Source organism: Capra hircus, chromosome 10, assembly GCF_001704415.2.
Source record: "Capra hircus breed San Clemente chromosome 10, ASM170441v1, whole genome shotgun sequence".
Taxonomy (NCBI): Eukaryota; Metazoa; Chordata; class Mammalia; order Artiodactyla; family Bovidae; genus Capra; species Capra hircus.
The window spans coordinates 54,942,024-54,955,595 of record NC_030817.1 but is presented as its reverse complement, the minus strand read 5'-3'; the positions used below and the strand labels follow the sequence as shown (position 1 = coordinate 54,955,595).

The following is a 13,572-nucleotide window of genomic DNA, read 5'->3' as shown; positions in this document are numbered from 1 at the left end:
TTACAAATGAAAAGTACAGAACACTTTCTAAAATCTGTTTCTCTCTCTGTCTAAGGGACACAAAATTGAGGTGGTTAATAGCAATTCTGATAGTAGCTTTATTATTTAGGTAAATAGCAAATAGTGAATAAACCAAGGTTCAAAATTACATCATTTGAATTACCATGTAAATAACAATTTAGTTTTCTCTCAGTGTAATGGTCTTAGGTGGTATTTTGTTGAGACTTATACTACTAAGTGGGGAGAAAACTTGAATTTGTATGCACTTTGTCTGAGACACTGGGTTAAGATGCTGAGGGATTGTTTTTCCATGTCTTTGTATATCATTTTACTTATATATATATATATATATATATATAAAGGTGCAGGTTTGAAAATCCTTTAAGGTCTTGAAGGGGTGATCCCATATGTCTGGGGAGAATGGTATAGTGGAGTTGGGACTAAGAACACTAGTTATAGGTTACATTAACAAGGCAAGGCAAGAAAGGATTTGGTTGACAGATAAGTTTGGGAAGCACTACATACTGGATCCTTCTTTTGGTGATGTAATCATATTTCTTTAGCATATTAAATAAGTAAGGATTGTAAGAAGTGAACATTGAAGGAATCCACTTAACTTATTGCTCAAACTTTGGAAAGTCATGGGTAACTAATTGATGAGGCATCAGGTCACAAAGAGGTTTGTGTCCTTAACTTAAAGAGAGATCTAATCTTATCCTGAAAGGGAGGGGGAGGTGTTGAAGAGTTTATTAAGCATAGGAATGACATGTTCAGATTTGGGTTTTAGAAAAATCATGTGGAGGGTGGGCTGAGATGGTGTTCACCAGACATGGAAGACATCATCATGGAAGACGTAAGAACTAAGGCACAGTGATTCAAATGAAGAGGTGAGCAAAGAAACTGTCCAAAGGTAGTAGGAGGTGGACTTTTCATATCTTTGTGTGAAAGGGGTTCCATGGTGATTCTCAGGTTTCCTGTTTCAGTGAGACCAGTGAAAACCATGTGTGTGTATCTTGGTGAGGATCGCACAATTTGGTTTAGTTAATGCAGTTGGTTGAAAAATTCAGTTACCCTGCTGCATTTTTCTCTTCACATAACACTATTTGCCTCTGAATTAATTATTTAACTTTAGGTTTCGACAGTTGACATGCATGTTAGTTACTTAATTCTAGAACAACTTGAGCAAAAATCACTGGTTTGAGGTCAGTTGACTGGATTTGTGATTTTGTGTGTGCTCTCTTTTGTATTCCTTAGTTATAAAGTTGATATATGTAAATTTTTAATTAGTCACTTAAATTTTTTTGTATTATGTATTCATTCTTCTCATCTGGGAAAGAATTTACTCTGAATTTTTTTTCTGCTTTCTTTTTTTAAAGATTTCACCCATAATTCTTAATACCGTGATGACAATAATGGCTGCTATGTCCCCAAAGACAAAAGAAGATGAATCCAAAGATACATCTAAGGAAACAGAAAATCTTTGGGACATCAAATCTATTAGTGATTGCAACTCTTGGTTTCTTGGTGTTGACATGGGCACAGAATTAACAGAAAGTTTCAGAGACATTGAAAATCAGTCGATAGAGGAAAATTGTGCTGTTGTTGTCCAGTCAGTTCAAGTTACCTTAGAATGTGGCCTTGGGCATCGAACTGTACCTTTATTATTGGCAGAGTCTAAGTTTTCAGGAAATATTAAAAATTGGACTTCCCTAATGGCTGCTTCTGCTGACATGACATTAGAGGTATGACCACATTAATTTTTACCTTCCTGCAGAGGCAACTTCTTAAAAGTACGACTGATGAATTAAGAAGAGAGCTTTTTGTGTGTGCATGATCATAGCAAGCATACATATGAATAGAGAATACAGTCTAATATTTAATTTGTTAATGTATAATACTGTTTATTTGGCCATCATTTTTAAAGGGTTCTTTTGCTAAATAATTTATGAAGCCAAGTAACAGAGTAGAATAAAATACACCCTCTTTATGTATATTCTTTGTGTCTTTAGGTATGTTTTTAAAATGGTTATTGACATATTACATTACTTAGTATTTTTATACTGGTTATGGAAATACGTAGTTAAAAGACTCTCATTATAATTCTGGTAATTCTGTGCCTTTCCAGGTTCATTATTACAATGAGACCCATGCTGTTTGGGAGCCACTGATTGAGAGAGTGGAGGAGAAAAAACCTGGAATTTAAGCCTTACTGTAAGGAAATCATAAAATATCATTATGTACATTAATTTATATATATTCTTTCAGAAGGTTCAGAGATTCTTAAGATGTAGTCCAGGATCCTTGAGACCCTGTTAGAGGATACTGGGATCAAAATTCTTTTCATAATAACATCCAGTCATTGTATGTCATTTTCATTCGCATTCTCTCATAAGCAAACAGTGGAATTTTCCAAAGAACATGTAATTTTGCAACAGATTGTATACAGAATTAGAAATGAGAGACCACCTGTCTTCTATTTTTTTTTAACTTTTTATTTTGTATTGGGGTATAGCCAGTTAACAATGTTGTGATAATCTCAGGTGAACAGCAAAGGGACTCAGCCATACGCATACACGTATTCATTCTCCCTCAAACTCCCCTCCCATCCAGGCTGCCACATAACATTGAGTGAAGTCCCATGTGCTATACAGTAGGTCCTTGTTGGTTATCCATTTTGACTATCCATCTGTCTTCTCCTGAGGTTTGCCCTAAAGAGATTTGTAAATGCCCTTCTCACTATGTATTTTTAACAGTTATTTTTCATTAAAATATTATTAACATGTAATTGTTAGTTTTAAATGAATATTTAAAAATTTCTCAGTTTTTAGTTTTTTTAGAATCAATTGACATGAATGTGAGCAAACTCCAGGAGATAGTGAAGGGCAGGGAAGACCGCTGTACTACAGTCCATGGGGTCACAAAGAGCTGGACGTGACTGAGTGCCTGAGTAGCAGCAACAGCTTTAGTTTCTCATAGAGTACATACCGATAGATAGTAACCCACATAAGTGAATCTCTATCATTTTCAGACACCAAAAGACTCAAGAACTGCTCTCCTGGTTCGTGAATTCTTTATGTTACCTCGTTATGGTACTTCTTGAAAACCCTTCAGAGTCCTAGATACTGAAGCCCGTCTTTCTAGATTAACAGGAGCATACTTTTATACCCTTCACAAATGATCCCATCACATCTCTCTGGGGCAGCCTGACTCAAGTGTGAGGCATTGAAATTAGTTCAGCCATTTCTTATTTTAAAGATGCGCAGTCACTTAACCTATGTCCCAATTTCCTCTCAGTAAAGTAGAAATAATATTTCTGACCTAGCCTTCTTTGGTGTGGGTGGGCTAACAAAGAAAGTTTTATAAGATTTTTGAAATGCCTTTAGAATAAAAGCTATGATGGAGTCTGATGGCTGATTGGAAGCTTATTGTATTACTTATTTATAGGTACTACTGGTAAAAAATTGAAAAAGTTCCAGGTGTTACTTCCAGTGCAGATCAGTTTAGATTTCAGTGTCTTCTTAGGAAGTTCATCAGCATAAAGTGACCAGTCAGTCAGGTAGCACAAGGTAAATAGCTTTCTGTAGAGGATAGACGAGTGACAACTATCGTAACTTACTTGGAGTGCTTCCATGGCACAGTTCTAAACATTTCCCTGTGTGTGGATTACTCACTGAAAGAAAGAATGTTGATCTGTGCTAAGTCAAGGTGAAGCACTGAATATGTTTGAGAATTTTGAGGAGCCTTGATATTAAGTGACAAAGTTAGAAGAATTTAACTCTATCAAGAATATTTTAATTTTATTATTCATTGGCTGAGAAGTTTGTATGTTATGTATTTACCCTCGTAGGTAAAGAAGAATCCAGTCCAAGATAAAACTTTGATGCCAGGAGATGATTTTACTGCACTTCCTGAGCCACAAACAGAAGTTGATATTTCTTCAGGAGATACAATGAATATAACAATATCCAAAAGCTGTCTTAATGTTTTCAACAATTTAGCAAAAGTATGTTTAGTTCTTGGTTGCAGTATGTCAAATGGAATTTAAATTGAAACGTGTGTGTTATTTTTGTGTGTCATCAGCATTAATTTCTAAAAAACACGTCATAATTTAGTTTTTAAAAAAAAACCTGTAGTTTGCAAACATTTAATCGTGATGTTGTGTTCCTTTGCAGGGTTTTTCAGAGGGCACTGCTTCTACTTTTGACTACTCTTTAAAAGACAGGGCTCCTTTTACAGTAACAAATTCTGTAGGTGTTCCCATTAAGGTGCAGCCCAATCATAATCTCAGAGTGATGGGCTGCCCTGAGAAAAGTGATGTGTGTGATGTTGATGCTGGTCAGACTCTGGAATTGGAATATGCCACTATGGAACCTTCACGTCAAGGGAAACTGTCTATACTCAGCCGTCAAGAGAGCTCCCTCTTCTCCTTGACCTTTGGTATGCTGTATTATTTTATTTTTAAGGGCATCTTTAGAAGTACTGATATCAGCCTGTTTTTGGTAAAATATGGAAAAATATTTTTACTGCAGATTTCTAAAGGCTTGAAACAAATAGTTGAAAAACTTTTGTTTTCTTTCTCTAAACTTGAGAAAATTAAACTTTATTAATTTAAAAATTACCTTAAAGAACTAAATTATCTCTATATGCTTAAATAGTGCAGTATGTCATATGCTTCAGAAAAGTTGGGAGTTCAGTGAGGAGTGAAAGTAACTATATTCAGATGTCTCAGAATGTTGACAGTAATTATCACCATTTCAGGAAACAAGATGATTTTTATTGTTTTATGGAGTTGGGAAAATAAGGAACGAACTGGGTCTTGTTTGTTTTAATACATACAAAACCTCCCCCTCAGGAGAAATTGTTTTGGGTCAGAAAATGTTATAATAATAAATAGTTTCCTGTGTTAGCTCCTGTGTCTTAGACAAGAATTTTGTGTAGTCATCATTTCTAGTCATGAGAAAAAATACGCTTGCTGTTATTTTGAGGTGCTGCTGTTGATTCTGTCTTATAAAAGTTTATGTAAATTAATATTTGGAATGCTCTGCCTTAGCACCTCATGGATATACAGAAGTGACCAAAGTCCCAGTTGCCAGACCTGGACGGCGGCTGTATAATGTATGGAATCCCAATACCAGTCATTTTGACTCACTCGTGGTACAGATTGATGCAACTGAAGGGAATAAAGTAATTACCGTTCGTTCGCCTCTCCAGGTAATGCATTAAGTGAATTGTGTTCCTTATAGTATATCAAGAAATATAAAATCACTTGGCTGACCGTGGGAATATAATAAAACTTCATTTTATTGTAGGTCATTATTGATTTTCAGAAATAAATAATAGTTTAAATTGGCTGCTGATTCCTGTCCAACTTACTTTTGTAACATTCTTCATTTTAAATAGCTCATAAAATGCTTTTGTTAGTTTAAAGTCGATTATTGTTGTCTCCTGTGTTTAAAATTAATGAAACTTTTTGTCTATTCCTTGGAAGATTCAAAACTGGGGAGTATTATAATAATAGCTAGTGGTCAAATAAGATTATATTCCATTCTCTTTGTATTGTATTTTTTAAGTATGTGTGAAGGAATATTGGAATGATCTCCCCAGAAAAAATAATTTAGCATGTTAATCTGTATAAATATTTTTTTCACTTTTAAGACTATTAATTTTTCTTTTTCTGTGTGTTGTAATAGATTCAGCGTATGGTCAGCAAAAGAACATTTCTTCTTACCTATAAAATTAGATGAAAATGAAAGGATTTGAGCTTCTGGTCATTGTTGTCTCTCTCTTGGCTATTAGGTCCTACCTATATTACATTGAAGTTAAGGAAGAACTACACCATATTTATTTACCTCATTTTTCCTTTGCTATCCTTTTGTGTTTAGTCATATAGTACTTTGAGAAAAGGTTATAATGAAGAAAATATTATGGCTGAAGTCTTCAACGATTAATATATATTTGAAAGATTATAATATATACTAAAATTCAGCATGTCGTATGTGAACATGTGAATATCCTAATAATTCTTAGCTTCCATTTAACAGCAAGTTTCAGATATATAGCACTTAAATAAATAAAAGTTTTCAATTACCTAAAAATATCTTCCAGTTTGGGGCTTGAAATTTTTTAGATCTAAATATAATTGTTTGCAGCTCACAGTTTTCTTTTTGAATGTCTACATATTTTTAAGCAACTTGTATGTTTTTTGTCCAACAGATTAAAAACCATTTTTCTATTGCTTTCATCATCTATAAATATGTTAAGAATGTGAAGCTGTTGGAGCGCATTGGAATAGCCAGACCTGAAGAGGAGTTCCATGTTCCTTTAGATTCATATAGGTAGATACTTCCTTGAATATATTAAACTAGATTCATTATATATATTTTTAATTCTGTGAATTAGCATCTATATTCTGGGAAAAAAGTAAAACATCTGTATTCTACAATAACAATAATTCTTACTATCTAAAGATCTATAAAATCCAATTTTAAGACATATGGAGAAATATATTTATATTATTATTGAATTTGCCAAATGAAACTTTTCATTGTGTGTTTGATGTTTCAGAATTTTATGAAACTTATTAGATTGTCTTTGTATTTGAAATTAACTTTTTTTTTTAGTTGTCATTTTTTACAGAGCAGTTTTTCTCAGAAGGTGCCTCCAGAGTCAGCTGTGTGACTTTGGGCAAGTTTCTTAACTTTTCTTAGCTTTGTTTTTCTTATCTATAGAAATAGGAATAAGAGTACTTGTCTTGTAGAGTCATCAAGAAGAGTCAGTTGAATTCTTTTTCTTAAGTTCTCAGTAAAAAATTTTTTCCCACTTTGTTTTTTTGTTTAGATGTCAGTTATTCATTCAGCCAGCTGGTATCTTAGAGAATCAGTACAAAGAGTCCACCACTTACATTTCCTGGAAGGAAGAGCTTCATCGGAGCAAAGAAGTCAGATGCATGCTGCAGTGTCCGTCAACAGAAATGAACTTCTTACCTCTCATAGTCAACACAGTTGCTGTGCCTGATGAATTGAGCTATATAAGTGCACAGTGGGAAGACTGGGATCCAGCTTACATCATTCACCTTTACCCTACTGTCACCTTGCGAAATTTTCTCCCATATTCTCTAAGATACTTACTCGAGGTATGTCTTTTGCATTTTAAAAAAATTTTATTTATTTTTAATTGAAGCATAGTTGCTTTACAATATTGTATTGGTTTCTGCCATACATCAACATGCGTCAGCCATAAGTATACATATATGCCCTCTGTTTTGCATTTTGTTTGACTTTTATTATTGCATGGAATGAATTCTTTTTTTTTTCAAGTGGTATTTTTGTTGAGGTCAGTGTTTTACATCACATACTTGTAATGCTTTAATAGTAATAATAATAACAAAAATTGGCATAGCATCTACTTTGTGCCAGCCACTAGTTCATGTATTTTACATGCATTATTTAGTCCATACAATAATTTCCCAAAGAAGTTGCTATTATTTGACCTATTTTACAGATGAGGAAACTGAGTCACAGGGGGGTTAAGTGACAGACTCAGAATCCTGCATCTAATAAATGGTAGAACTGAGATTTGAACCGAAGCAATGTGATTCCTTGTTCTTCACCCCTGAACTCTGCTGCATCTGCTATAAATTAATAATTTTAATCATCTCTTTATTATCTAAGTACAGTTCTCTTAGCTAAAGTACAGGAAAGCACCAGTGAGAAAATACTTCATCTTAATTTATTATGAAGTTAATCTTATTTTTTTAAATTTTTTTTTTTTTTTTTTTTTTTTTTTAATTTTATGGTTCAACATACCCCCCCCCCCCCCCCCTCTCTCCCCCCCCCCCCATGCCCCCTACGTCAGAATGACTGCGATCAATTTAATGAAGTTCAGAATTCATTTAGTTTTTAAAGTGATGATTATTTAGTTCAAATTTATTTTAAAGTGATGACTATTTGGGTCAAGATGAACCAAAAAATAATTACTGTCTGTCCTAAGAAATATTAGGGAACATTTTCTAGTAATGAAGTATAGTAAATGCTTTTAAATTTGTTCATGCCGCAACATTTCAAAATACAAAAATCTGAAAAATGTTTGGAACCTAAATTAATTTTCTATGTGTAACAAGAAGCCACCCATGACTTGTGGAGACTAAAATTAACTAGATGAACTAGGTGGTATTTATTGAGTAAGCTCTTGCTCAGACAGTAAAGAGTCTGCCTGCAGCACAGGAGACCCAGATGTGATCCCTGGGTCAGGAAGATCCCTTGGAGAAGGAAATGGCAACCCTCTCCAGTATCCTTGCCTGAAAAAAATCCCACGGGTGGAGGAGCCTGGCAGGCTGTAGTCCATGGGGTTGCAAAGAGTTGGACAGAACTGAGCTACTTCACTTTCATTTTCAAGTAGTATTTATACAACAGAAGCTGTCGGTAAGGAAGCCTAGTTTATTATATTGCCATTACTCATTTATAAAGTAGTTGCACCTTAGATAGCTTGTCAGAATAGTTTGACATCACTTTCCTTCTTTTATTTGTATGAGAACCATTAAGTGTAGAATGTGAATAAAGGATGAAGCTGAAGCACAGGCTGTTATGTGGCTCGTGTAATGACATATCTCTTAATGGAAATAGCCAGTGTTCTTGAATCCAGCCTTAGATTCTTGACATGGGTCTGACTTTTTCTCAAAACTAACAGCCATTGGCCTGCTAATGGCTGAATGACAACTTCTGCCTTTGGCTATGATACAGTGTTTTCTTTTTAGTCCTTAGTAATTGTTGGATATTCATAGTACGTAAAGATGGTACCTTGAAGACTTCTCAGTTAATGTGAATCTGGTAGGTAATTTAGTATTTGTATAAGGGAAGTTATTGCAGAGATTTTTTAAAAATTGGTAAGCAAATTTAGTTTTTGTTTGTTTTTAGGGAACAGCAGAAACTCATGAGCTGACCGAAGGCAGTACAGCCAATGTTCTACATTCACGAATCAGTGGAGAAATAATGGAATTAGTTCTGGTGAAATATCAGGGCAAAAACTGGAGTGGACATTTCCGTATATGCAATACACTTCCCGAATTCTTCCTTGTGTGTTTTTCTTCTGACTCCGCAGAAACGTTGACAGTTGACCTGTCGATACATGTCAAGCGAATTGGCAGCCAGATGGAGCTCTCCATTTTCAGTCCCTACTGGCTAATCAACAAGACTTCTCGGGTTCTCCAGTATCGTGCAGAAGATACGCATGTGAAACATCCAGCTGATTTTAGGGATATTGTTTTATTCTCTTTCAAGAAGAAGAACATTTTTAGTAAAAATAAGGTGTGTTTTTGTTGATAAAAACAAATTATTCAGTGTCACTGGTATGTATTAGATCCAAGACTACTTTTAAGGAATACATGATTAAGTGGGGTATTAGGAACTAACAACAATAGTGTCCCAAGGCTGGGGTATCTTTTTCTCCAGTGCCCCTAGAATTACTTCTGTTCTTGACATAGTGTCAAGTGGAAAGCTTGACTTTATGTAGGTTACCGGTGATGCAATGGGGTTTCAAAAGAGAGAGCCGTTGAATTTGGTTTGTTTTAACTGAGCCTCATATGTATGAAGGATTAAGGTGGGCCTTCAAGAGAAAAACAAAGCCTAAGGCCTGATCTGATCCTTTTTGCTCTGGTTGTTTCTTTCCTTTGCAAACTCACATCTTTATATTGCTCACCTCTGGGCTTTTGTGTAGCTGCACCTGCTTAGAATGTCTTTTGCCCTACGCTTTCCCTGTCTGCTTCTTGTTTTCTCGTTATCACTGTTCATGCTTTGACATTCTGCTCCAGCCTGACAGGTGTGAAAGATTTTCTGATCCTCTAAAGCAGAGCTAGATATCCCATGCATGTTCTGTTAGAGCAGTGCTTCTCAATCTCAATCTCAGTGTGCAACAGAGTCACCTAGAGGGCTTTGAAAACAGACTGCTGAGCCAGGCCCCCATAGTGCAGTTCAGTAGTCTGAGTAGGGCCTGGGACCATACTTTGAGAACCTCTGTCATAAAGTGTTGATTAATGCTTGATATTGTACCTGTTTATGTGTCTGACCTTTGGTTATACTCAGGTTTTTATCATCTGCTGGGTAGATGGAGGTTAATAGAGGAGCAGAATTAGATTTCTTCTGTATAACTTTACCTTTTCCCATAGCCATAAGTAAGCTTTTTATCCCGTCAGTTTGATAGGATTTTATCCCTCTTATGTGGCTGTTATCACATTAAGTCTTGCATTATAATTATTAGTGTGTATTTCCTGTCTCTGTTTAGTTGGAAGCTTACTGAGGACAGGTATTGTGTCTTCCATTCTCTTATCACAACTTTTCATTGTTTGCTGAATAATAAAAGCATAAATTCCCTGTGTGTGCTAAAATTTTAAGAATTCATTAGCTCTGTATCAAAAACCTGACACTGGAAAATATCGCTTTACATTTTAATTCCTTCCTAAGTAACAGAAGTTCTCATTGGTATACAGCTTTAAATTCATTATACTCATCGCAGAGATGAATGCAAAGGGAAGTTTAGAGCTCTGCTTTTATTGTATTGTCCCCTAGAGTTCCTGTGCTTCTTTACCCACTTGCAGCATGCCTTTGATAATACTTTTCTTTGTCTCATGTTATTAAATAAATGTCTAGTGGTCTAGCACCTATCCATCAAATAAAATTAATACAGTGTTTTAGATTTCTTATATGATTGTCTGTGTTCTCTGGTGTAGGTACAATTAAAAATTTCAACTAGTTCGTGGTCCAGTGGTTTTTCATTGGATACAGTGGGAAGTTATGGATGTGTGAAGTGTCCTGCCAACAACATGGAATACCTGGTAAGGTTTTTGCTTGCTTATTTACCTCTGATTTCATTCACATTTTCTTCACTAAATAAGCTGGAAATCCTCAGGGGTATAGAAATGTGAATTCAGGGTATTACATGGAGGATGTCTACTATTATGTTATGTCTGTCTATTTATTTCTAGTACAGTTAGTATCAAAGCAAAGCCTAAATTTGTCAGAGTTTAAGACAGTGATTTGAATACCTTTAAGGAAGGAATTTGGTAAATACACAGAATTACTAGAATCCACATTCCATACCACTCCCTGCCAAAATGTCTTAAATCTTAAATTTCACTGCAACAATTTGAATAATCTGATACTAGTTGTTTTATTACCTCATTGAAATTTTTATTTCATTTTATTGATAGCAGAGAGAATAAAGCAGCGAAGGAAAGGGTACACTGATTTTAAAACAATTTATTTTGGACTGTGAAAAAGTACAGAATTTTTAAATATTAAGTTTGTTATTATAAGTCATCATTAGTTAAATTACTGATAGATATTTCTTGAATTGGTTTCCGCTGGTCCCAGACTAAGGAACTGAAATTTTTCTTCTTAGTGAGAAGATAGTCATGGAATATGGTTCTTTTTAGTTACTTTATTTAAGAAATCTATTTTAAAATACTTGAAAAAGACTGTGAGTGAATAGCTGTGTGTGTTTCAAGCTGTGTAAAGTACTGGGAAATGATAAACTTGTTTGTTTCCTTTCCACAGGTGGGTGTCAGCATCAAAATGAGCAGTTTTAATCTTACACGAATAGTTACTTTGACTCCCTTTTATACCATTGAGAACAAGTCATCATTAGAACTAGAAGTTGGTGAAATTGCATCTGATGGCTCACTGCCAACTAATAAATGGAACTATATTGCTTCTTCAGAGGTAATAATTTTCCTTTAATATAACTGGCTCCTAAAATGTACAATTGTGTGGTAGTTTGGGCATTCTTTGGTGTTGCCATTCTTTGGGATTGGAATGAAAACTGACCTTTTCCAGTCCTGTGGCCACTGCTGAGTTTTCCAAATTTGCTGGCATATTGAGTGCAGCACTTTCACAGCATCATCTTTCAGGATTTGAAATAGCTCAACTGGAATTCCATCACCTCCCCTAGCTTTGTTCGTAGTGATGCTTTCTAAGACCCACTTGACTTCACATTCCAGGATGTCTGGCTCTAGATGAGTGATCACGTCATCATGATTATCTGGGTCGTGAAGATCTTTTTTGTACAATTCTTCTGTGTATTCTTGCCACCTCTTCCTAATATCTTCTGCTTCTGTTAGGTCCATCCCACTTCTGTCCTTTATCGAGCCCATCTTTGCATGAAATGTTCCCTTGGTATCTCTAATTTTCTTGAAGAGATCTCTAGTCTTTCCCATTCTGTTGTTTTCCTCTATTTCTTTGCATTGATCGCTGAAGAAGGCTTTCTTATCTTTTCCATGGAAAAAGCAAGAGAGTTCCAGAAAAACATCTATTTCTGCTTTATTGACTATGCCAAAGCCTTGACTGTGTGGATCACAATAAACTGTGGAAAATTCTGAAAGAGATGGGAATACCAGACCACCTAACCTGCCTCTTGAGAAATCTGTATGCAGGTCAGGCAGCAACAGTTAGAACTGGACATGGAACAATAGACTGGTTCCAAATAGGAAAAGGAGTATGTCAAGACTGTATATTGTCACCCTGCTTATTAACTTACATGCAGAGTACAACGTGAGAAACACTGGACTGGGAGAAACACAACCTGGAATCAAGATTGCTGGGAGAAATATCAATAACCTCAGATATGCAGATGATACCACCCTTATGGCAGAAAGTGAAGAGGAACTAAAAAGCCTCTTGATGAACGTGAAAGAGGAGAGTGAAAAAGTTGGCTTAAGGCTCAACATTCAGAAAACGAAGATCATGGCATCCGGTCCCATCACTTCATGGGAAGTAGATGCGGAAACAGTGGAAACAGTGTCAGACTTTATTTTGGGGGGCTCCAAAATCACCACAGATGGTGACTGCAGCCATGAAATTAAAAGATGCTTACTCCTTGAAAGAAAAGTTATGACCAACCTAGATAACATATTCAGAAGCAGAGACATTACTTTGCCGACTAAGGTCTGTCTAGTCAAGGCTATGGTTTTTCCTTTGGTCATGTATGGATGTGAGAGTTGGACTGTGAAGAAGGCTGAGCGCCGAAGAATTGATGCTTTTGAACTGTGGTGTTGGAGAAGACTCTTGAGAGTCCCTTGGACTGCAAGGAGATCCAACCAGTCCATTCTGAAGGAGATCAACCCTGGGATTTCTTTGGAGGGACTGATGCTGAAGCTGAAACTCCAGTACTTTGGCCACCTCATGCGAAGAGTTGACTCATTGGAAAAGACTGTGATGCTGGGAGGGATTGAGGGCAGGAGGAGAAGGGGACGACAGAGGATGAGATGGTTGGATGGCATCACTGACTCGATGGACATGAGTCTTAGTGAACTCCGGGAGATGGTGATGAACAGGGAGGCCTGGCGTGCTGCTATTCATGGGGTCGCAGAGTCGGACACGACTGAGCGACTGAACTGAACTGAAAATGTACAAGTAAATATCAACATGTAAATAAGAATTATATATCTCTCTGTCATAATCACTTTGCTGCCATATTTGTGTGTTAAACTATGACAGCCAACTTTGAAAGACTTTCCTTTAATACTATAAACATACGTTAAAAAGAAAAAATTGTTGATAATATTTATCACTAGTCTAGTCTAGA

The 13,572-nt window shown here is 35.7% G+C and overlaps 1 protein-coding gene across 1 annotated transcript in view; it reads left to right on the top strand.

Moving 5' to 3' along the window:
* Positions 1-13,572, top strand: part of VPS13C (vacuolar protein sorting 13 homolog C) — a 181,405-nt gene that overhangs the window by 126,184 nt on the left and 41,649 nt on the right. Inside the window, 11 exon segments of the mRNA XM_018054289.1 lie at positions 1,377-1,742; positions 2,126-2,189; positions 2,192-2,211; positions 3,848-4,003; positions 4,173-4,437; positions 5,051-5,211; positions 6,214-6,335; positions 6,838-7,132; positions 8,913-9,302; positions 10,721-10,825; positions 11,547-11,711. Coding sequence (XP_017909778.1) covers positions 1,377-1,742; positions 2,126-2,189; positions 2,192-2,211; positions 3,848-4,003; positions 4,173-4,437; positions 5,051-5,211; positions 6,214-6,335; positions 6,838-7,132; positions 8,913-9,302; positions 10,721-10,825; positions 11,547-11,711 — 2,109 coding nt within the window.